Source organism: Malaya genurostris, chromosome 1 (assembly GCF_030247185.1).
Source record: "Malaya genurostris strain Urasoe2022 chromosome 1, Malgen_1.1, whole genome shotgun sequence".
In the NCBI taxonomy this organism is placed as follows: domain Eukaryota; kingdom Metazoa; phylum Arthropoda; class Insecta; order Diptera; family Culicidae; genus Malaya; species Malaya genurostris.
In genome coordinates this window covers 16,779,692-16,805,773 of record NC_080570.1, presented here as the reverse complement: position 1 = coordinate 16,805,773, position 26,082 = coordinate 16,779,692, and the positions used below count along the sequence as shown (strand labels likewise).

General features: G+C 38.4%; 1 protein-coding gene across 6 annotated transcripts in view; it reads right to left on the bottom strand.

Annotated features, from left to right (window-relative positions):
* Nucleotides 1-26,082, bottom strand: part of LOC131433671 (polypyrimidine tract-binding protein 2) — a 728,003-nt gene that overhangs the window by 443,150 nt on the left and 258,771 nt on the right. For all 6 annotated transcript variants that reach the window (XM_058600233.1, XM_058600259.1, XM_058600249.1 and 3 more), the window contains one exon: nucleotides 12,758-12,853. In XM_058600233.1, coding sequence (XP_058456216.1) covers nucleotides 12,758-12,844 — 87 coding nt within the window. In that variant the 5' untranslated portion in view covers nucleotides 12,845-12,853. The remainder of the gene's footprint in view (nucleotides 1-12,757; nucleotides 12,854-26,082) is intronic.

The following is a 26,082-nucleotide window of genomic DNA, read 5'->3' as shown; positions in this document are numbered from 1 at the left end:
TATCTGACATTACCCACCCATTTTTTTTTTCATTAAGATAATTTCTGTTACGAATTTGATTGATTTTTAACACAAATTCATTCAGATTGACTAGGTTGATTAACAATTAGCGCCCACGTCACATGGTCGTAAAAATGGAATCATGAAAAATTAAGCCAAATGTATAAATTAAATTGAGCAACACATTCAATTCCAAAATTACAGTAACTAATTAGCAACTAATAAGCAACAAATTTTCCACCGGGTTTCAATTTGCTATTAAGTTTATTTATAGAGGTGTCTCGTGAACTTCATATGAACTTAGCGTACTACTAAAAAAAACATTGAGCAACAAATTCAATATTACCGTAACTGATTACTAACTAATTAGCAACAAATTAGTAACAAACTATCTATTGGGTTTCCTGATTTTTGGGAGGGGCGCTTTGTTATCTTCATGTGAGCTTGGCGAAGTACTCGAACAAGTAAAAAAAATTGAGCAACAAATTAAAAACTACTGTTACTAATTAGCAACTAATAAGCAACAAATTTTCCACTGGGTTTCAATTTGCCGTGAAGCTTATTTATAGGAATGCCTCGTAAATTTCATATGAACTTAACGAAATACTCAAAAAAATTGAGTAACAAATCCGAAATACCGTAACTAATCAGCAACAATATAATTAGCAACAAATTATTGACCGATTTGCATTATAATCAGCGAGAAGTTCATGTTCATGTCGAAATCTGGTGTTATCCCGATTTTTTTTAAGGTAGTTGAATTGTTTTTATTTATTTTCAAAAAAATAGTTATTGAAATTCCACCAGATTTCGACGTTGCATGACATTTGGCATAAAAAAAATTCTTTAGTTTTACGTTTTTTACGCGGATTTCCGAAGTTAGTGGGTAGTTTCACGCGGTACGTATTCCCCGCGTTAAAAAAGACCTCTGTGTAATTTCAGAACTAGAATCGATTTGAATAAAATTCAGCAAATTCTATTGGACTATCAGTCCTTTAATATGTATTAATGAAATTGAGCAACACATTCAATTCCTAAATTACAGTAACTAATTAGCAACTAATAAGCAACAATCCAATTTGCTATCAAGCTTATTCATAGGGGTATCTCGTGAACTTCATATGAACTTAGCGGCGAACTGCTCAAAAAACATTGAGCAACAAATTCAAAATAACCGTTACTAATTAGTAACTAATTAGCAACAAATGAATAACAAACTATCCAATGAGTTTCGTGTTTTTTGCAAGCCTTTTTGGGAGGGGCGCTTTGTTATCTTCCTGTGAGCTTGGCGAAGTACTCAAACAAGTAAAAAATATGAGCAACAAATTCAAAACTACTGTTACTAATTACCAACTAATAAGCAACAAATTTTCCACTGAATTCCAATTTGCTATCAAGCTATAGGGGTACCTCGTTAACTTCATATGAACTTAGCAATGTACTAAAAAAATTGATCATCAAATTCAAAATTACCGTAACTAATCAGCAACAAATTAGCAACAATTTATTTATCTATTTGCGTTATCATCGGCGAGAGGTTCCACGCTAAGTTCATGTTCACGTTGAAATCTGGTGTAATGTCGACATTTTTTTAAGCCAGCTGCTGAAAATTTTCGATTTATTTTCAAAAAAATATTTATTGAGATTCCACCAGATCTCGACGTTGTATGCATTTCTAAGACATTAAGCATAAAAAAACATTTTTTAATTTTGCGTTTTTTACGCGGATTTCCGAAGTTAGCGGAGTTTTTTCGTGCGGTTTTTTTTACACGGTACCCGTAAAAAAGACCTCAATTTATTTTTTTTATGGAGCTATCAACCCTTTTATATAAGTTTGATTTTAAAAAAATCTGATGATCTACAGCCAAACAAAATTTATTAGCCAATATAGAGAATTCGCTGCTGATCACATGCTTACTAATGAGTAAAATTGTAAAGTAAATTTTGAAAATGACATTTTTACTCTAAGCACCCCACCTCCGGAACCAGAAGTTGGAACTGAATAGAAATTGATTTATTTCTAAGGCACCTCAATACCATTCAACAGATTTCTAAGATGGTGTTAATCGGCTGAGCCAATGAGTGACATTGTTTTCATTTTTAGCACACATCACCCTATAGCTCCGGAACAGGGAATCGGATCGGGAAGTAATTTAGGAAATTTGTACGCTGCCCATACTTGCAAATCAGTCCCATATGGAAAATCGGCATGTCGAGAAAAAGACGATTTACAAATATTTATTTCCGATTTTTTTAATTTATTGTGCTACCTAATGCTGAATTATGGTATTGTTACGTGAAATATCAGTAATACACCTTCGCTATTCCAATATTGCAATAAATGAAATTATTGAAATTTGCACTGAATGGTACTGATATGCGGGTACTTTAAATATGGGACAGACATGAGTTGATATTTTTTCACATTTTACTGAACAAACCCTAAACTTTTATTGCAATTTCTGATAGTATAGTGTGGATAGATTGCATTCCTCAAGCTAACTCAATATTGACGAAAATCGATATGGGACTGATATGCGAGTATGTACAGTACGGGACTATAATAATTTCTGTTTCGGTATTACCCTGAAGATGAAGGAAAAATCCTTCGAAACGTCGGTCGTCGGTGACACGTAATGAATACTTCGTAAAGCAGAATATTACAGGAAAAAAAAACATTTTCCGATCAAATGTGGTCCCCAACCAGTATTCGTATGTGAAGAAATATCAAAAGGAAATTAGTTCCTCCTGCATTATGAATTGTCTATGAGCGATGTGTAATGTAGTACCTGAATAAGTCCAATCCTTCCTACGTTGTTACCGTATATCAGGTAGGAAAATATCTATAAAAATCGTTCGTCACCTACGAAAATCTGCTAAATCAAACACTTTTGAATGAAATTCAAATTAGCTTGAAATTTTTCTTTTGGAATTTATGGTAAATGTGAGATATTTTTCTACCATAAAAATTCCATTCGGTTGATAAGAAATTAAGTTCTTAGACAAAAAAAAACTCGCTGCTATCAATCACAATTGCTTGTCAGGATTCATGAAATTGGCTGAACCTGCTACAAAAATCAAGAAATTTTGTCTGAAAAACCTTTTTTTAATTACAGAAATTTTAACCTTAAGGTTATTTGCCGAAGAACCAGAAAAATCTTTCTGACACTATGTGCGGGGTTGGGAATCGAACCCAGGTGGGTTACGTGAAAGGTATCGACTATCCTGTCCCGTGGAAACAAATTGATGCTTCTGTTAACAACGAGTATCTAATTATTTTGGGGTTTCTATCAAGAAATGAAGTAGTATGCAACTAAAATTTACACATAAAAATGCATACCAAACAGCGAAAAATAAAAATTTTACCAAAAAAGTATCCTCTTGAGGATGGACTCGAACCTTCGCCCATTTTCTGCTTACCGAGGAAATGTTCTACCAACTACGCTATACACATGTTCAGGGGTATCGTACTTTGTAGAGCATCTCCCCGGTGGAGGATGGTCGGATTTCGGGTATTTGTACCCGGAACCCGATCCGAATCCGAACCCGATGGATATTGGTCGGGTTCGGGTACACATTGTTTTCATTTCACATTATATGTTTGTCGGGTTCGGGTTGGGTACGGGTGTCGATTTTTTCATTTCCAACGGGTACGGGTTGGGTTCGGGTCAAAAATTTGGTCGAGTTATTATTTGGATTTTGAGACTTTTTTTGGATTTCGGTACGGGTCGGGTTCGGATTTGAAAGCAAGTTCGGTTCGGGTACAGAAAAAGATATGTTTGCCGGGTTCGGATTGGGTACGGGTGTCGATTTTTTCATTTCCAACGGGCACGGGTCGGGTTCGGATTAAAAATTTTAAAATTTCATCGGGTTTTGTTTTTTTTTTGGGTTTCGGAACTTTTTTCGGGTTCGGGTCGGGTGCGGGTAAATTATTATTTTTTTATCGGGTACGGGTCGGGTTTGGATTTGGAAGGAAAATAAATCTCGGAATCGGGTCGGGTACGGGTAATTTTTTTTTTAATTTTCAATCGGGTACGGTTCGGGATCGGGTTTTAAAAAACGCTTACACGACCATCTCTACTCCCAGGTAAGGAGAAGAGTGAAGGTTCGAGTCCTTCTCCTTCTTAGGCGATATTTTTCCGCAAAATTTTCGTTTTTAGCAGTTTCTTGCGAAATCGAAAGTATATGCAGTTTTAAAATGAAATTTCTTGAAACGGTAATTTTACAGTCAATTCTAGATGTTTCAAAAACTGTTCAAATAAAAATCACCAATCAGAACTAATTGGCTCAAGTGGCACGTTCCTCTAGTTATTTGGAAATTTATGCTTTAATGTTTATGCAATGTTGGAGTATGAAATTTGTAACTGTTTTTTATTATTAGTGTTATGTAACGCTTCAAAGACGCTGTTGCTCAGGAACGTTTGCATCAGTTTGTCTTTCACTTTTTAAATTAAAAAAGTTGCATAGTTGTCCTTAAAACTTCTTTCATTTAAAAAAAAATGTCAACAAATTTTCAAAAGTTCAGTTATTTTAAAAAGATTATCATTACTATTTCATCTTAATCATGACTTCTTCAATTACCCTCTGCAACGTATAAAAATCTAAGAAACCACATTTTTTAAAGATAATCGGTATTCATTTTTTTATTATAAATTAAGGTAATATTAAAAATGGTTATTTACTAAAGTACATGCTTTCTCTAAATAGCGTCAATCATTGCCTAAAACATTACCAATGACACCAAATCAATCAAACTAAACGCTTTCAGGGAGCATGTTTTTTTAAAATTTCAAAGAAATTTCTACTCATAGTAGAAAAAAATCAAATTGTGAACTGAATTTGCGAAATCACAACCCATACCTTTCCTCCATTTACCCTCGAAGAAGATTAAGTTGCATACGAAAATCCTATTGCAACGTGAATTTCACAATTGGCAGGAGTAACCATTAGCGCGAACATTGTTTGCTGTACGCACTGATAGGCAAATGATTGCTTACTTAACTCAGAATAACACCTGAATTAACTGAACGAGTAGCAAGTGATGTACACCATTTTGAGTGTGTTTCGACTTTAAGCTTAGAAACAGAAACGAGCGGCCTTTGGTTTTCGAATATGCCTTGTAGCACTCAAAACTAAACCTCAATTACGTGTTCATAAACCGCTTTGAAATTACCGTTCCATAAAATCCCACCTTCGACATGTTCCAGCGGGTTTGACAACCCCATCGACGAGAATGTGGAAAATGTTGGTTGAAAAATAAAACACACAGAATTTACCATTCTCCCACCCCTGTTTGTCTGTTCGCTGGAAGGTATTTGACGAGGTGTGTGTCACCGGCAAAAGCGTGATAAGGTGACTTTGCAGATGTTGTTTGTTTTATCGCGCGTCTGCACACACGCACACAAACCGAAAGAAATCGAAAACTCATCCAACTCATCGGTATCTAGGACTCAACAGATCCGCCCTCTCACTCCGCCCTTCTATTCTGAGTCGGTCCCAAAGTTACCGTCGATTCAATTCATATTTAATTGATTGGAAGTAATTTCTGATGTATGGATTAAATGGATTACCTTTAACCGACGTAGTAACAGCAGAAGCAGCAGCAACAACACGCAGGTGAATGCTTCCGGTTTTCCGATTCCGATCCGGATGACTGACCGGTCGGCGAATGCCCAGCGTATTGACTGTGACTTTTCCAGCGTGAGATAGATTTCTTTGTGCCGGACCGGTGCAGCGTGAAATTTGATTTGGTTGAAAGAATGATAAGCCCTTCGATCGGCATTTGCAGCAGCACGAGTTTTGCCAATCAATACAAATAAATCTTCAAAGACCGGAAACAGTTCAACCGTTGATTTTAGAAATTTAATCTTTTTGAAGTGCTCAAATTAATTACATAAATGTTGGGGGTTATTAGGATAGAAATTAATCGCCAATCCTCATTAATTTAGTCCATTCTGTGTCTACTTTGATGAACGAGTTTCATTTTGAAACTTGGCAAAATACATAGTTTTGAACACCTGGGTCTACCAACCCCTTCGGCACGGAACTCAAAACTCAAATAACCTCTGATGGTTGGCCAATACCCAGTTGAATTACGCTAAATGGATTTCAATCGATTTGCTCAACGTTTGACCTGCAAATTTTCCCCACCCCTTTAAGACCTGACTTGCCGCAAACAGTCCGAATCAGCATACTTTTCAACTAACCAAAATACCCTGGCAAAGGCTTCGGCCAAACAAATGTGAGTTAAAAATTCAAGCCCCCTTTCAATTTACTGGCTATTGATCCAAACGAAGGGAGTCCCCGGAACCCCATTATCGTATCCATTGATTCGTCGAAACCCTTCACTATCACGCCGAATAAAGCTGGTTGTCCGGTTCATTTTCGGTTGTCAAATTTTATTACCGGAGGCACACACACACCACCACCACCCCCAATCTATACGCCAATAATCGGAAGATCGGATTGGTCCCACGGGCGAAAATAAAAATCGTGAGTGAAGGGAAGGGACATGGCCAGGAAAGGGTAAACATAAAAGGTACTACTACTACTGGGGAGCTACCTAATGGTGTGCCGGTAATAGCTGGAAGAGTTGAGTCGTAGCCGTCGTCGTCGTTGTCCGGTTCGGCTCTGAGGCAAGTGAAAGGACTTCGACTGGGAGTGAAAGAGTAATGTTTTTATTTAATTTCATTTTTACGAGAAGAAACAAAATGGGGATGATTCGAAGCGGAATGGGAGGCTAAAAAAAGCTCTAACGGGAAAATGCGGAAAAATTCAACATTGGAATGGGATTTGGAAGTACATTTGATAGAAGTCTTAAACATGAGCCGCTCTCGTACTGTGCTGGCTGCCTGGCATGGGAGGAACTTTCCCGTTCAGAAGTATCATGAAAAATTCATATCGTATTTAGGGGATTTTATGGAAGAACGAACGGAAGATTGTTGGTGTGCATGGAACATGAAATGTACCGATGATGGCCATACATGTTCTGGTTTGTGTCATAAACATTAAATTCAGGTGAAAAAATAATAACAGACGGTAACCATTGCTGCCAATTCTACATTTTCGATTTGGTGCATGTAAGTGTGGTTGCGATTTAGTGGTTTGAACTGCTAATGCACTGAATAATCGGAGGCGAGTTGCAAAAACAGAAAGAGAAGCTAAGTTATGATTTTTTTTATACAAAAAACACCCAGAATGATCATTTTACTCAACTTAATAACATTTTACATGAATTTGGTTATTTTTACCTCCATTTTCTATTTTGTAATGTGTCTGTTTATTACATGGAAAACTCGAATAAAAATAATCTAAAAAATTTTTAACCTTATAACACAAATTAAAGAAGAATCACTTTCATGGGTGCCCGTCGTTATCATTCTCTTCCTTGGAAGAAGAGGCACATTCAGCGTTCCGCAACGGTTGAGGGTCGGTTAGTTCACTGTTCAAATCTTTGTTCTTGTCACCAACGCAAAGTTTATTGGTTTATCACGATCATAAAGCATTCTGTTTACATACGAGTGATTGATCGGAATACTTTTATTCTAGTCAGAATATTACTAATTACCGAAGATTGTATTTTGCTCCTCTTGATGATTTAGCTGATTTTATTTACAATTTTTACAATTTATGGTTCGTACAACGAAATTAGATTAAAAATAATCAACTGATTTAAGTAACCGATTTCGTAGCAGTCCCAAAACTGAAAATTCTGTAAAACGCTGGTTCCACGCAAATTGGACACGTGACTGCCTAATTCTCGTATGCTACCAGAAACTGTTGTAGGTATGAGTCGCTCTGTCCCAGTACGACATATGAGGGTATCGAGTTGATAATACACAGTTCGAAGTTTTCGCTTTTTTTTTTGGTGCGTACAGCACAAAAAACTCGCTTAGTGCATTGCCCAACAAAATAAGCCTGAAACTTTTGACAAATTCAACTATTGTGACTGTTGATAATTTCAGTAAAATTTAACAATTCCGAACTGTTGAAGTTACTTCAAAAGTTCGTATTTGTTTCTTTTTTAAATAATCTCAAATGTTTCTACAAGTTTGAAATTTTTCAAGACAGTTTGGAAAATTTTGTCATTTTTGCCATTAAATACTTTTTTTACATTTTCATAGTTTTGTACAAATCGACAGTTTTGGAAATTTTAACAATCTCAATCGTTTTTGAGTTATCTAAGAATTTCGGTACTACATAGGTAGCCGGTTTGTGACAAGCGCTCATGATTAGTTCGTTTTTAACGTTTCGTCTTCGACTCAACCGAACATTAACAGTTTATGTTGAAATTCTACTGACCTTTAACAATGTCATTCAAATTTGAAAACTTCAAAAATGTTGTAAATTTTGTTGATTTTACAGTTTTAAGATAGTTTTGACATATTTCATATAAATTTTTTTTATTTCACTAGATCTCGTCGTTTCACGCATTTCTAATACATTTGGCGTCAGAAACAAACTTTCGATTTCGGAAATTTCAATTTTTTTCCGAATCCAAAAGTCGATTTTTTTCAAAAAACAAATTTTTTTAAGACTGGACGTTTCTTGAATTTCTAAGATATTTGGCATTAAAAAAAATTTATTCGAATTTGCGTTTTTTTACGTTTTCCTCGAGCAAAAAGAGATCCAGTTTATCCATTAACCATTTTCATAATTCGACTGACTTACAATTGAAACATTTTCAAAATGTTGAATATATTTTCCTAATAACTACTGTTGACAATTTTGTCAATATTGACAAATTGGAAAAGACAACAAAAATCAAACAGAATGAAAAGTTTAACCAGGTTGACAAGTTTCAAAAGTTCTATAAGTTTCGCAAGTTTGAAAAGATTGAAAAGATTAAAAAGCCAAAAAAGTTTAAAACAGTCCACAAGTATGATAAGGTTGATAAGTTCGACAAGTTTGACAAGTTTAGCTATTTTTCTTAAGTTTCGTCTTAGACTAGTCAATGCATAACAGTTTATGTTGAACAATTATGCCACCTAGCAGTCCAGCATCCGCAAGTTCGAGATGTTTCAAATGTATAATTTAAAAAGCTTCAAGAATTAAGTGTTTTGAAAAAGTTTGATAAAAGCTCAGACTTTGAAAAATTCGACAAGTTAAACAATTTCGACAATTTTCAAGTTCAAGAAAAAAAATCATTTTCAGTCAATATTAAAAACAATGAGAATATTGAAGATGTTATACAATTTCGAAAGTTTCGGCAACACACTGATGAGTCAAAGACGAAACAACAAAACAAATCAAAGGGGGATTTGTGCACCTAGCATAAATTTGGGGTAACAATAATTTATTCCTCCTTTTTTTTATTTTCATAATTTCTACACCTCAAATACATTTGTTAATTTTTGATATTCCTACCATTTTCGACAGATTCCGAAAGTACATTGTACATTGTCCGTCTTTTTTATGCAGTTTCTTATTATGCGTTTTCTGAATTTACGCGGTTTTGCAAAGCGAATTTTCAAAGTTGCGCGTTTTTTTTTTCGTTTTTTACCCGCGTTAAAGAAATCATCAGACGATTTTGAATACTTGGGTGATTTTGACTATTTTAGAATATTTGACAAAATCGACATACTGAGGACTTTTTTATGCGTTTTTTTCTCATGCGATTTTTACACGGATTTCTTGCTTTGTCTTAGAAATGCATGAAACGTCGAGAACAGTCGTCACATTTACGTCAACTCTCTGACACTTAGTAAATTTTTTATTAAGAAACGTTTCATGCATTTCAAAAACATTTGGCATTAAAAAAAATTTTGATGGCAAAAATCTCAAAATTTTGCAAGTCCCAGAGCAGAGTTGCCATTTTAAAATCTGTGTTTCAACTTGAAAAATCTGTGTACCATCTGTGTTGCATACTTTCGATCATTGTCTGTGAAAATCTGTGCAAAATCTTTTGAAGATCTGCCATTTTCAAGAAATATTCATCAAAATCTGTAGAAATCTGTGAATTTTGATAAAATCTGTGTTCAGAATCTGTGTGGTAAAATAGGCAAAAAAAATCTGTGGTTTTACAGAAAAATCTGTGGATATACTAACTCGATTTTTTTATAATTTTTTCTAGAATATTTGACATAAAAAAATTCTTTAATTTTCTGGTTTTTTTACGCAGATTTGCGAAGTTACGCGAAGTTTTAGCGCGTTTTTTCACGCAGAACATTCCAGTATATATGGAAGATAGTGTTATAGAAGTGAGTGTGCATGGTCTTCCCTCAAGCGTCATCGATCCTTATATTCGCAAAACTATGTCCCAATACGGAGAGCTTCTCTCTATCGAAAAAGCAAAGTGGAAGAACTTTTTCCCCTTTATTATAAATGGCGTACGTTTGTTACGCATGCGCTTGAAGAGGCCTATACCTTCTTATGTGACTCTCGGTCAGGATACAAGAATCCCATGCAAATCACTTGTTACCTATGACAATCAGATGACCACATGTCAATATTGCCAAAAAGCTGTTCACTACGGAAAGCCATGTGATAAACTGAACAAGGAGACAAACACCCCAAAGGACAACGGTGCTTCCTTCACACTAACCCCAAGCAACCCCAGTACACCTGTGACAGCCACCAACAACAATGAAACCTCTCCTTCAACGAAACCATCAGTACCCACTATAGAACAAAGTACACCAGCAGCAGTTAACAACTTACCCTCCAACCAACCAGCAATTGCAACCAATGTACAACAAGGTGCATCTACAGCAACTAGCAACGAAAAGAAAACGGAAATCGACAACAATACCACCGATGCGGCAATGGATGACGAGACGAACCACGAATGAAGTGCCCCTCAATCCTCGCACGAGGAAAATGGAAATTCCTCTCCCCCTAGAAAAAGGGGGACAACGAGATCCAACTCAAAAAAAAGTATTTAAAAAATCGGCTCTATCGGCCACGTAAAGATTATACGCAAATAGGCCTGAAAAAAAATATTTTAAATAAAAAAAATAAAACCAATGACTTCACGTATCCAAACAAACAAACAAACAAAAAAATCGAGTGGCGTCAAATCACACGAACGCAGAAGTCAATTAACCGGTTCATTTATCAAAACAATGTTTTCGTTAAAATGTCCTTCAATAAGTCGATTGTTACGGTCGCAGTATGACATGTGGCACCATCCTGTTGGAAGCCACATTTCATCCACACCTATATCTTGAATATTCAGCAACGAAAATTTTTTGATCATGGTTCTAAATCAATTTCTATTCACGGTAACGCGTCGTCCTTGCTCATTTTAAAAATTTTAGGATCTATGATTCCACCAGCCCATAGACCGTACCAAACAGTACATTTATCGGGTAAAAATTGTGCCTCATCACTGAAAGGAATTTTGCCCCATAAACAGTTTCAATTGGACACTGATTCTGAAAATAAATGTCCACGGTTTTGGAAGCTTTGTTCAGGAGTTAACCTATTCATGATGATCTGCCAAACAATACTGAGTAGAGTCTTCAATGTACATTTCCGAAACAACTTTCAGACAAAAGAGTAATCCCTATTGAAAAAAATAAACCTCCTTAAAAGACACCCATTATTATTCTTTTCGAGTACAATAAATGACCGTTAAAGCACTCACAACAGTAACAACATTCCCACAGACTGGCACCACTGCCATGGCTACTCCATACCGACATTGGACAACGAAAGCTTTGCAGCAGATCATAAGACATTTGGTTCGAATGGACAACGGTGGGTGGTGGTAGAGGAACGGGGAACCCGATTCTGCCATTACATAAAAGCACAAGCTCTAAATAAAATCAGAGAAAAATGCACCAAGAGCTTTTACCGAGCAAGGAAGACTCGCTAAATATGTTATGAGGACACATTTCTCCCTGGAAACACTGGAAACAATGCTCGTTACTAAACTCTACTACTAGGAGGACCAAACAGGGACGGCTGTCGTTCTGACCAGCAGCACCTACTTCTAACTCCGGAATGCTAGAGCTACAAAGAGGATCAGAGCGACATCACCGCACCAACACACGCTGCCGGAATTTGAATCTTTTATTGGCTTGGCATGTGTGTGACACGTGTGCAAAGCATACCGGACCGGACCTCAACGGTCCAGGTATTTACTACTGAACTTCTGGAGATGGTCGTACTTTCAGTGGGGCATCCAAATCCATCCACCCTCCCGCACACACACACACCTGATGATGGTGCTTGGCTGACGGCAAAACCGAGTCCGACGAGTCGACAAAAAAAATGCGGGACACAGGATAGGCGAGGACACTTTTCAGCACATTTTATCTTGGCTGCTGCCTGCCGCCGCCGCCGCCGCCGGCAGCAACAATGACACAACTAGCAAAATAGCGAAACAAGAGGATTTCCTGATGTCCGACATAAAAAGTTTTACCGCATGCCTGGGTCCCCCCCTTCAACAGTTTCTTCCGGTGCTTTCCAGTCCATTTCAGAGAACAGGCCGGGGGACGATGGGGGGATATGTAATGAGTTTATTTCCGGACCGATTGGTTCGGTGGTGATTGGAACCATTGCGACTGGGGAGGGAGAAGTCAAAGCTAATTGGCGGTTTTGTTCGGAGGGGGAGAACCGAACCGAAAAACATCTGCAAAAGATTTTTGCGGTAATCAAGGGATCAAGGAATTTGGATCCTTGGTGGTCAATTGTGGAACCGATTCAAGAGACACGAAGGGAGGAGATTACAATAGAATTCCACGGTCGATTATGGATTTTAAGCTAGGTTAAAACTTACTCCAATATCATAAAGCATTTGAGAAGTACTTACCTTAACTCCGATGTGGACCGGAGGGTAATCCGCGTGCAATGCTGGTGGAAGTAGTGGTAATGGTAATGGAAGGGGGCAGGACATCATGGCCGCTACCTGTAAAGAGAATATACACGATAAGAGATAGATAGATCGATAGTTATAGACAACGAGTGAGTGAGCGAGACAACCGAACACGTGGTGGTTATCAAATATTAAACACGGAGAATGTTATGCAAAAGCGCAGCAAACAGCTCTTTGTGCAGCTGCCATGAACGGTAATTATTAGAGTGAGTCGATGCACCAAACGGCGGAAGATACCACCGAACTACCAGCCGGGAAGCAGCACATCGGACAACGTACGGACGCGCGCGCCACGGTTCGGTTTGAATGGAAAATAATCCAAACCGGAGCTTCTTGTGTTACGCCTTTTGAGAACTTCATCAAGCCGAACCGAACCGACCGACCGACCGACCGAGGAAGGGAGGAAATCCCGGCCAGGAGGTGGAGGAAGGGATAAATAATGAACAACAATTATCCGAAAGATATTAACATATTGCACCTGTGGCTGGCGATGCACGCGAGCGTACGTCAGGGTTGGCTTGTGCTCCACAACAAGCTCCGTACGTGCGGAGTAGTGCATAATTGGATATCCTGTTTCCGGTTTTTCATTGCCTCGACCATGGATCCATCCCCGGCAAAGGGAGCCACGACCCACGGAAGGGGGAAAGGTAAAATCGAAAAAAGACTCTAATCTATTCGAAATAGGTTGTTGCTTGAGGCTTTCTGTTACTTGGATTCCGGAGATCATCGTTTCAAAATGTAGCAAGAGTTTACTTAAATTTAATATTCAATGTGACATGTTGCATTTCGGCACTCGTATGTGACCATGGTTTTTTGTGTGAAATTCACGATGGGATAGTATGGCTTCTTGATTCTAAAATTAACATGTTTATTCAAAAATTCCAACACTTTTCTAATCGAACCACACTGGCGCTAGCCAGGCTACGGTACGAAGCAAGTACCGGAGATTCGTCATCCACATAGTTTCCCACACCCACACCCACACACACATGCACTGATGATGATGATGGTGGGGGGAAGCGATTGATCGAGCCAACAATTAATTAACGTGTCATCGCAGTAAGCACTCTTCACCTTTCGACGGATGGGGTCTTCAGTTAAGATGCCATGCCATGCAATGCATCCCTTTGTCGCCCAAAGCGACGATCCTTTATAGGGGCATTACCGGTCTCCGGACGGACGGACGGACGAAGCATTACCGCCAAAACGCTAGCGCCAGTGATTAATAGGCTATTGATTAAGAGAGTGCACACACACTCGCCCACATATGTATAGCATCCTCGCTGCTATCAAAGAACCAACAAAAGGACTACCGGTAACAAGGGTAACGGTCTTCTTAAGCGTCACTCTTACTTAGCAGTGAAGGTTGGTCGCTACGTGCGGTGCGGTGTTACCGGAAGGGTAGCTAGGTCCTTTTGAGGATAGATTTTCATCAATGGGTTAAAACGGGTTCGGTAAGAGCTGCTCAAATGATTGGTTTTAATTAAGCAAACACGGACACAAAATAGAAGTTATTGTTGTTGTTACATCCAGCGTCACATGCAGTGCAGTAGCATGTGCTTCATTGAAAACGGATAAATCGGTTCCGGATAGAGCTTTGGAGTAATCGTATCTGCAGTAAATAGAGCAGGATCATAATTGCAAAAATTTGAACTACAGAAATGAATTGAATCTTGACAAGCTCAAACTATTTTTTCTTTAGATAATACGAAGACTCGACTTTCACGACGTTGTTGGTGTATAGAGACAAAAATCAGAGGTCCCGCGTTGCTACCTTGTAGAGACGGACAAAACCGTTCGTTTAGAAGAACCGTTATCGAAAGAACTAGTTCTTTTCAACCGTGCTTGCATTCTTCCTCCACAAATTTTTCTATGTTCCTTCGAAAAAATATATGAGACTTGTTTGTCACTGTTGCTGATTTACAGAGAAAAAAATCAGTGGTCCGACAGTGCTGCCTTGTGGAGATGGTCGGAATTGCCCGTTTTGAAGAACCACTTAGACGTTGACTGTTTTGCCAGAATAAATAGATCTTTGGAACCGTTTTTTGTGTATTTTTAAGTTTCGTCTTCGAGTCATCAGTGCTTTAGCAGTTCATGTCGAACTGCTAACGCCGTCTCACGGTTTAAAATAAACCTTATCAGACGTTGAAATGAATTATAGCAAAGCAAAGTGTTGACATTACATTCCTTTTGTGTAATTTGGCCTTTCTGTTTCAACAGAGCTCGCAGCCAATTTATAGGTTGTACATAATAATTCCATGAGTAGTACTACGATCCTACTGACACTGGAAGTTCTTTCAGATCAGTGTCCGAGCATTCGACGATATTGGTGATTTAGGGGTTTTGGTACCGCTTGGTTACCGGTTTGTGTTAAGTGCACATGACTATTTACAATTTTTTACGTTACGTGTTCAACTCATCAGTACATTAGCAGTTTATGCTAGGTTCTAGAAATTTTTCGAATATAATATAATCTAATATTTCTTCGCTAAAATAATTGTGAGTGTCGGACCTGTGAGACAAAACGGAGACAGAGAAAAAGTGAGCTAAGCTTGATATATTTTCAGGATTATGGTGCCATTTTCCATGCCTTCCAGCTAAACTTCTAAAAAAAGTGTCCTCGGAAACAAACTTTGTAGCAATACAAGAACGGCTGAACATAAATAAGAAAATCTGATTCAATAATTCAGTTCTGTAAAGTATGCTCCACTGCTTTTTTTAATATCGAAAAAAAAGGAAAAACTACACTTTTTTTGGTTTCGTAAGTTTTTGTTCTCTTCTGCTTAAAATTTTGACTTTTTTGAGCCCAAAATTACTCGATCGATCAGAGTTTTGGATAGGTTGGAGAATTAATGGCACGAGATACCACAATGACATTATTGCCATCGTAATATTTCTTCAACACTGTTGATTAGTGGCAAGACGCCAAATCTACCCAAAATGGGTGTTTTTTTAGAATACTATGCAATAGTCGTTTTTGAAAGCACACTTTGATATAGATTACACTGCTAATGCTCTCGGTTGACCGCATGTACAAATAGCTTGCCAAACGATATATTTTTTTCTCAAATTTTTCTATCTTCTGTTTTTGAACTGAGACTCAAAGTTTCCTCTGTGCTTCGCAATGTAAAATTTATCAGCGGAGATTTGTGAAGTCAGTCCGTCCCCTACGATACAACCTTTTCACTTGGTTAACAACGCAATCATATGGCTTCCAGGCGACTTTTGCCATTTCGATCTTTTTAGCACCTTGGCGAGGTATCTTGTGGGCTCAAGATGAACTCAGTCTACATCACATTTTAATGTCATGTACACTTGACTTGGCAACATCTCTAACTGACATGTTGAACTTACTCTTGTACACTTTCACCACTTGTTTCTTATCTAGGTTGTGTGTTTTCCTATTCGACCGATGGAACCGATGGAAGCTATCCATCCTCTGCACCGTTGTCGGTTTTTGCAGAAACTGGCTTTCGATACCGTTTGTCACAGCGTCATCCAGACCAAATTCGTGATTGTTGTCTGTAAACAATTAGGATTGTCTAACCACTTGTCCAAAATACAATTGCGCTGCTCATGCTGTCGAGACACCATGTTGAAAAGCTTCAATTCAAAAGTAAATAATATGCACGCTGATCTGCAAAAGCAAACTGGAAAAGGCGAACGAAAAGAATAGTAGAAATGAATATTTGCGAAAAAATTACCATAGAGACAGGGACTCGAGCCCGTAGCTTTAGTTATTCGAATGAACTACTCTACTGTGAAATCAGTTTATTTGTTTTCATGTTTTCCGAGACGAGATCAGAAACGGCGTTGTATTTTTGTCATTTTGCAAGCTGTTTTGATTTTTTTTTATACGAAAAGGTACCATGGAGAAGGAGATTTTAATACATTTTTGTAGAAGTTTTTGGCAAACTCTAGGCGAATTTGTAGAAAACAAGGTAATTTTTTTTGGCAAGTTGAAGTAAATTATAGACGAAGTATATGTACGTAAATTTCAAGCAAAGTTTAGATGAATGCTAGCACAGTTTTAACTTCATTATTGGTTAATCATGGAAAATTTTGCAAAAAAAAAACCCAAAAATTTTGACATAGTTTGGGAAAATTTTAGGAAGATTTAAAATTTCATAAATCTTAGGTAAATTAAATGTTATTTTAAAAAAATTATGGCATTTTTTTGGTAGTTTTTTAGTAAATTTTTGGAAAACTTTTGGTATACTTTTTAAAAACGTTTGATAAGTTTTCGGTAAATTTTTGATGAATGAGAGGCAAACTACATGTAAATTATAAGTTTATTGGAAGTAAATTTTAACTGTTATATACTACCCGACGTTTCGACCACTGGTTATGGTCATTTTCAAGGTGGTCGAAACGTCGGACAGTATATAAAAGTCGTTCTTTTTCAACAGACCGCTAGAGCCGAAGGCATAATTATTGCCATAATACCTGTACGGTCGATATATCACACTTTCGATATATTTAGAGTAAATTTAAGAATATAAAAAAACCTTCTTAATCCACCTAGTGGTGTGATAATGCCTTTTTATTGCCATTTACATAGTCTCATAAGAACATTTATAAGATTCTATCCTCGGCCCTTAATATTGCGAGCTTATCAAATAACCTAATAGCAGTTTTTAAACGAGTCTAAGTCTTCCGAAATTGATTCTTTCATTTCGGAAAAATTTTAAATTTTGTTGCATTAACAGCATTACATTATAACATAACATCTCTCGAACCGGAAATATTCCCCATAACCTTTCCAAATTTGATTGACATTCGTATCTTTCAAATAAATTTATTTATCTTCGAGAAATTTCAGCCGATGAAAAATATAGAGTTAGTCGGTTACGTCACTTATAGCATTATATATCCTGAACTAGGAATTATAGCCATTTGATCGTAAAAAGTCATCCATAATTCGATAGTAGCTTTCAAACGAACCTGAGCTTGTTGAAATCGGTTCAGTCAACTCCGAGAAAATTGAGCGGTAAAAAACAATGCGTTTTGTAGCTTACGCCACTTATACCATTATATCTCCGGAACCGGAAATGCCAGCCATTCGATTTTCGAACTTAACTCGATAGTAGCTTTCAATCGTGCTTAGACGTGTTAAATCGACACAGTCATGTCCGACAAAATATGAGTGATAAAAATAAAACACGTTTTGTCGCTTACGTCACTTATACCATTATATCTTCGGAAACTAAGTGCTTTTGAACTTCGGATGAATTCAATAGTAGCTTACAAGCGAGCCTAGGCTTGTTAAAAAAGGCAAAACCATCTCTGAGAAAATTTACGTCACTTATGCCATTATATCTCCGGAACCAGAGGGAATAGCCATTCGAACTTTAACTTGATCTACAATTCAATTGTAGCTTTAAAACGAACCCAAGCTTGTTGAAATCGGGCCAGCAATCTCCGAAAAAATTGAGTGATAAAAACAAAACGCGTCCTGCGGTTACGTCTGTCATGCCATTTTATCTCCGGACCCAGAGGTGACAGTCATTTGAGCTTCAGATTTGATCAATGGTACAATAGTAGCTTTCAAACGAACCCTAGCTTATTGAAATCGGTTCAGTCTTCTCCGATAAAATTGAGCTTTTCTACCGCAATGCGTTTTGTCGCTTACGTCACTTATACCATGATATTTCCGAAACCGGAAATGCCAGCCATGGGATCTACGAACTTGATCCACAATTCAAAAGTAGATTCCAAGCAAGACTGGGTTATTTAAAATCGGCTCAGTCATCTCGAAGAAAATTGAGCGGTAAACATAAAACGCGTTTTGTCGCTTACGTCACTTATTCCATTATATTTCCGGAGTTAGAGGTGACAGTCATTTGAACTTCAGACTTGATCAATGGTACAATAGTAGCTTTCAAACGAGCCTAGCCTTCTTAAAATCGGCTAAACCATCTCTGAGAAATTTGAGCGACAAAAAAATCAACGCGTTTTGTCGCTTACGTCACTTATACCAATTTATCTTCGGAACTAGAAAGGACAGCCATTTAAACTTCAAACTTGATCAATGGTACAGCAGTAGCTTTTAAACGAGCCTATGCTTGTAGAAATCGGTTCAGTCAACTTAAAAACGTTAAACGTAAAAAAATCTTTGAAAAGTGCACACTCATACACACACGGAGTCATTTTCCGATCTTGTCGAGCTGAGCCGAATATTATATAACACTATGTGTCTCCGGGGCTCCGTTCGAAGCTCAGCTTTTCCAGTAATTCTACTACCTTTGTAGAAAGGAAGGCAAAAATATATAAATTTATGATCAAATTTATGATTTTTTTTTTTTATAAAATGTTGTCTTAGAATAGTTTTCTTGAATTCACGAGGTTATCGTTACCCTCTCTAGTAAAAAAAAGAAACTCCCAGAGCCACTGTACGTGACGTGATTCGGAATCGAATTCAATGACCTTTTATGTCCGAGATGCATGACTAGGTTTTTTAGAAACTATATTCTATTCAGTTTTTGCAATGACAGATTGGAAACATAGATTGGAGATGCCAAATAAATGAGAAACTCACAGAAAAGATGATTTTTTCGAAAAATATACGCTCAGAGACAGGACTCGAACCTGCGTTCTTATGCAATCTGTGCATACGTGCTACCATTTCGCCACCCTAATCACACGACCGGGTTTGGTAAAGCAAACATTGAACGTGGTCTAAATCCTAGCCGCCTCACGACCGGTATCATATATCCAAACATCCTTTCTGTTCATCAGACAACAAACACTAGTCTTCTCGCTCTGTACTGATTCGCCCACTCAATCACTAGGATTGGTAGGAGAGTATAATTATAATCACTTGTTGCTTTCTCTATTTTGTGCCTGTCGCTGGCTGGTTGTCAGCGACAGACCCCTATGAAGGCTGTTTGATAGTCTGCTTTTTCCTACCAGAAGCAGATTGGTACGTGAAAAGGCGACTTTACGTCAAACCAACTAAAATTAATAAATCGTATATTCTATTGCCTAATTAGACCCAAGAGAGCAGCCGTTAAGTGAATTTTAAATTTATGATTGATTTGGCAAGACGAAATAACTCTGATTCATATTCAAGATATTGTAGTATTACTAGAAAATAGTTTTCTACTTGCAATAAGAAAAATTAAACGTATTCAGTGCAACAAGGGATCGAGAGCCCAGTCTGTTGAACCGTATCGAATAGGGATAGTGGAAATGCCAACACAGGACGAGCTCTTATACACAACCTTTTAGGTCAAATATCCATCCCAACGGTTCTCACTGTGACAGACTCATTAGAAATGGTTCACCAACTTCCGTAAAACGTTTTTCGATGTTGTAATTCTTGGTGGATTCCGTTTCCTAGTAAAGACCTAAAACATAGGCCCTCTCTTCAAACATTCTATACATTTAAAAGAACATTTGAATGTGTTGGCATAGTCCTCCCAGTTTTCTTTAAAAAAGTTAAAGTTAAAATATTGATTTTACGAGATTTTTATTATTGTAATGAACCATTTTGAATCAAGTTGCCATAGTAGTCTGATTTGAACTGTTATGCACTGAAAAATCGAAGACGAAACGTAAAAAAAATTCCTTCTGTTACAAAAAGCACTTTAATACTTCATTCCAGAGTATTGTTAACAATAATTTACAACAGAAAGAAGTAACCCCTCAACGAGGAACATAATTTGAAATCAGTGAATTCTTCGCTTTCAACAATTCGAATTGACGCTTCGATGCAGAACAACGAGCAGGCAAATGTGCAAAGTCTCTGACGAACGAATGGAAAGGAATTTCCGACCAACAGTAGAACAGGCAACAAGAATGAACGAAACATATATTACAACACACTATTCGGCTCGTCATAGAGAAAATATACATACAGCAAGCAAAACTCCGCGAACCGGTTTTGCAACATTAAATAATTTTAGCTGCACTCTCCACACTTCCGAAACCTCCCTCCTTCCCCCTCCCCACTAGACGCTAGTGGACTGGGTCCGGCACTCGATCGCATTTCGCGAGTGCTTCTTCTGAGGCTCTTCATCATGTTTCGTTGCTTCTTTCTTTTTTGCTTGCCCTCTGCCGGACACGTATTTCGATCTTGAGTTGTGGGGTGTGTTCACAGACCTCCACGCCTGCTCCTACCACCGCCGCGGACTGTTGCTGTCCTGACCAGGCGCTACATTGTTAATGAAGGTTTTTATTTTTTCGTTTCTGCGTGTGAGTTCTCTGCCAAGTGCCATGTTAGCTAATCGACTATTAATATTCAATGATTCGTGTTCCTGCTCTCTGTGCAAATATTTCATTTTTGTTCGAAGCCCAAATTCGTTAACATTCTGCACCACCCTCCTGTCGCCTGCAGCATTCGACAAAATCCTGTTTGTTTTGGCAACTTTTGTTCATGAATTAATTAATCCTCCCGAACGGGTGAGGGGAAGAAGCTCAGAATGACACCAACAGAGCGAATACCATTCCCACACCGATTATGGCTTCGTTGCACGAACTCGATTTGGGATTATGCAATTTTTAAAGTCCGAACTTGAAAAGTCACCCGAGGCAGGCAGCAGTTGCGAATGCGGCTTCGTCGGTGTGATTTGAATAAAATGGTTGTTGCCGGTTGTTTTTTTTTCTCTCTTACTTGGTGAAATGTCGAGTCTGTGTTTTTATTTTCATTCCGTTGTTCGGCAGGCAGTGTCAGTGTCGAGGCGATCGGGTGATGATCGCGGCGGTGGTGGTGATTGGGGATTGCAGGGATAAACTCGAATGATGATGTGTTCTCGCGACTTCATTTCGCAAACGAACTGGAATTCCATGAGTAATGTGTTGGTGACCAGTGAAATTGTTGGAATTCCTTCCGATCAGAGACGGCGGCGGGTTGGTGAAATGAGGTGAAGGTTTTTCTTTATACCGGAGGAACCAGAATTCGCTACTGTGGGTTCTCCGGATAAGACTCCGGAAACAATGAGCCAGCCTTGCAAAGTTATTTATCTGCATCGAAAAAAATTCAATAATCTAAAATGGAAACATCATTATGTAAATTAAAATTTTTCTTTTCGTAAGCAGCTTCGACAAAAATGTTGAGTTACTGAATTTACTTCTTATCCATTTCAGTACTGATTCTGCATCTGTTTGAGTGAGACTAATGGAAAGGAATCTTCACATAAATGTAAAAAATGTCTCAGGCTTAGAAAAAATCTTTGAAGGTTTCGTTTTCAATTTATGTATGTAATGTGAGTTTCAAAAAATTGTCACATTCAATAGAGAATAGTTTTAATGTTATGATTCAAATAAATCAAAATCAAAATAAAATGTTTTAGGGAAGAAGGAACCAAGAAAAACTTCTATTGGAAAGACAACTGGAGAATTTCGCTGTACATAATTTTTCCAATAGCCGTTTCACCGAAACGTCTCTCCAAAACCCGTCCCTCCGAAATCCATTTCATCGAGATCCGTTTCACCAAGAGCAGTTTCACCGAAACCCGTTTCACCGAAACTCGTTTCATCGAAACCCATCTCCCCAAATCCCGCCCCTCCAAAACCCATTTCATTGAGAGCCGTTTCATCGAATACCGTTTCACCGAAACCCGTTTCAATGAAAACCGTTTCATCGAAACTCGTTTAACTAATAGTCGTTTCATCGAAACCCATTTCACTGAAACGCGTTTTACCGAAACCCGTTTCATTGAACCTCATTCACCGAAACGCGTTTCACCGAAACCCGTTTCTCTGAAATCCGTTTCACCGAGAGACGTTCCACTAAAACCCATTTCACCGAAACCTGTTTCATCGAGAGACGTTTCACTAAAACCCATTTCACCGAAACCCGTTCTACTGAAGCCTATTTCACCGAATTCCGTTCCACTGAAACCCATTTCACTAAAACCCGTTTCATCGAAAACCGTTACACCGAAACCCATTTCATCAAAACTCGTCTCTCCAAAACCCGTCCTTCCGAAACCCATTTCATCGAAACTCGTTTAACCAAAAGTCGTTTCATCGAAACCCGTTTCACTGAAACCCGTTTTACCGAAACCCGATTCATTGAACCTCATTCACCGAAATGTAATTCACCGAAACCCATTTCCCCGAGAGACGTTCCACTAAAACCCATTTCACCAAAACCCGTTTCACCGAGAGACGTTCCACTAAAACCCATTTCACCAAAACCCGTTTCACCGAGAGACGTTTCAATAAAATCTATATCACCGAAACTCGTTCCACTGAAGCCCATTTCACCGAATTCCGTTCCACTAAAACCCATTTCACTAAAACCCGTTTCATCGAAACCCGTTTCATCGAAACCCATTTCATCAAAACTCGTCTCTCCAAAACCCGTCCTTCCGAAACCCATTTCATCGAAACTCGTTTAACCAAAAGTCGTTTCATCGAAACCGAAACCGAAACCCGTTTCATTGAACCTCATTCACCGAAACGCGTTTCACCGAAACCCGCTTCACCGAGAGACGTTCCACTAAAACCCATTTCACCTAAACCCGTTTCACCGAGAGACGTTTCAATAAAATCTATATCACCGAAACTCGTTCCACTGATGCCCATTTCACCGAATTCCGTTCCATTAAAACCCATTTCACTAAAACCCGTTTCATCGAAACCCGTTACACCGAAACCCATTTCATCAAAACTCGTCTCTCCAAAACTCGTCCTTCCGAAACCCATTTCATCAAAACCCGTTTCATCGAAACTCGTTTCACCTAAACCGGCTGACCGAATCGCAGTCATTTCGCAAAAAATTGTTCTGGAAAAAGCCACTTCTAAACTGAAGATCATTTCACGGTAAGCCGTTTCGTCGGAGGTCTTTTTGACTAAATCCGATGACTTCCGGCGAATCGGATATCGTCGAAACGACTTTAGATGTCAAAATGACTTTCATTCGATATGAAAACGTCAAAACGACGTTATCCTAGTCCATTTTCATAAATGCTCGGCAAGCCCCATTTCCCCAATGGTACTCTGGGCGAGAGAGGTTTCACCGCAGGCCGCTCAACCAAGTCATTTAACCGCTTCACCGGAAGTCATTTTTTTTTAGTCAATTTTCAGCGGACTGAAAGAACGCATTATTCAATATTATAGTTCTAATAAACAGTAAACATTAGGAGTACCAAAAAAATGCAGCCTATTCTTAAGCTTTGTATGACTGTTTATATTGTTATATTTAACTACGCATTATATCAGAAAATATTAGGTTTGAAACTGAACAGATAGTAACTTTTACCCGGTATTGGTCGGATTCGGGTTCAGAAAAAAATATATTTGTCGGGTTCGGGTCGGGTATGGGTGACAATTTTTACATTTTAAACGGGTACGGGTTGGGTGCAGGTTCAAAAATTTGGTCGGGTTTCGCGTATTCCAACCTGAATACTTCAGTGCAGAAATGCAGAAATCTATCGATCTGAGTGTCTCCAGAAGAGATTGCTTCCTTTATATAGGAAGCATAGTACACCTCCACTGTTTTGGCCGGATTTAGCGTCGGCTCACTATGCCAAAACCACTCTCAATTGGCTTGCGGAAAAGGGTAAAAATTTCGAATATCAATCCACCAAATTGCCCCCAGCTTCGACCCATCGAACGTTACAAACGGGCAATCGTGAAGAGGGTCTTCAAGAACACTGGTAAGGCATCTGGGAACATGCAGAAGTTCAGAAAAAAGTTGGGCTCAAGCGTCTATAAAATGCGATGCAACACTTGTACGGAACTTGATGAAGAGCGTTCAATCCAAAGTTCGAAAATTCGTGAAGGATTAACTTAAATTTCATTCGGTTTTCATTACGCTCAAGTTTAACCTCGTACAATACAGGATCAACTTTTAGTTTGAATAAAATATCGTTTTTTATCATAATTTAAAGGCAAATTTTGTGGATAGCTTATTTTCGATACATTCCTTACTTGAGAATCTACACATTTGTTGTACCAGAAAACGGTTAACGGGATCATTTTAATGAGCAAAAACTAGTTTCCAACATCAATTCGCTCTTCCTGAACAAGTCAAAACCGAAAGTCGGTACTTATCTGAATCGATAATGAATTTTTATTAGAACATATCTTTATTCTGGGGCTAATATTGATATAAGAAAAGAGATAAATTAGTATACCTTTCTAATCGGAAAAGGCTTTTAAAAGCAGCGTCTTATCGGCTAATCCACTGACTCTGGTAGAAACGTTGAACAAAATCATTTTTCGCAATCAGTTCAGCGCGCTCGGAGTGCGGAATTTAGTGCGATTATTTATCATGTCTGCTTATTTACATTCCCTCGAAACACCAACTGAAAGATACCATATTTATCCTCTGATTTGGGTTTAATGGCCAACAATAAAATATCTGCTCGGTGAAATCCGGTAGAAACCAAGCAGCAAAGCCTATAAACAAAACAAGTCTACAAGACTCGCAGATAAAATCACGAAATTTATTCACCCTCCGGCGATATTGTCCACCTGTTAAACTCTCAGGAAAGTTGGCTGGACTTGCCATCCCATCTCTATTTTTGGCCTAATAGCTACGACTACTTATGCATCCCCGGAACCAAAAAAAAATACTCACTAATAAATATTCCCTAGGAAAAGATCTACGGAAAGGATAACTAATCCGAACGTCGCCTGATCTCTCCGGTGGTTTTTGCCCCATCCACAACCACCTCCTCCACCACCCGTACGTTACTTAAATCTCCTGGAGCCCGGAATCTCCAACCGCTAGGAACCGATGAACCACGCTGCTTCATCGTTGTCGTTACTTTCTAGAGGAGGCTAGGGTTGCTCTCAGGTCATACGTCCCGTTTTTCTTTACTTCACAGCCGTGCGCTTGTCACCTGAACGAAGAAAACCCCAGAACTCGAAAGCCGAAAGAAAAATCCGTCCGTTTTTGATTTTTCGAGAAGAAGCCCCTCGAACAGGAAGATGCCGATACCGTTGATGATGATGATGATGATGATGACGATGATTATGGTGATGATACGAACACAGCCGCCAAGGTTAAGTGAAACCATAATTCCGAAGCTTATGTCCCGGATTGGACGACCCGGAGGGGGTCGAGGAAAAGTGCCTGCCCAAGCATGGGACAAGCGAAGAAAAATTAGGTGAATCTTGCGGCGAAACAAAACTGGTCCGTTGTTTTTCTTCCGGGTGTTTGCCAGCCATTAGGGACACGACATGACAGGAGCGGTGGCCATGCCGAAATCAATGTTTTATAAACCAAACCAAAATTGGCTCAAAGCCGCCTGGACCAGAAAATTTCCAACAATATTATAAAATTGTTAGAATATTAACATATGAAG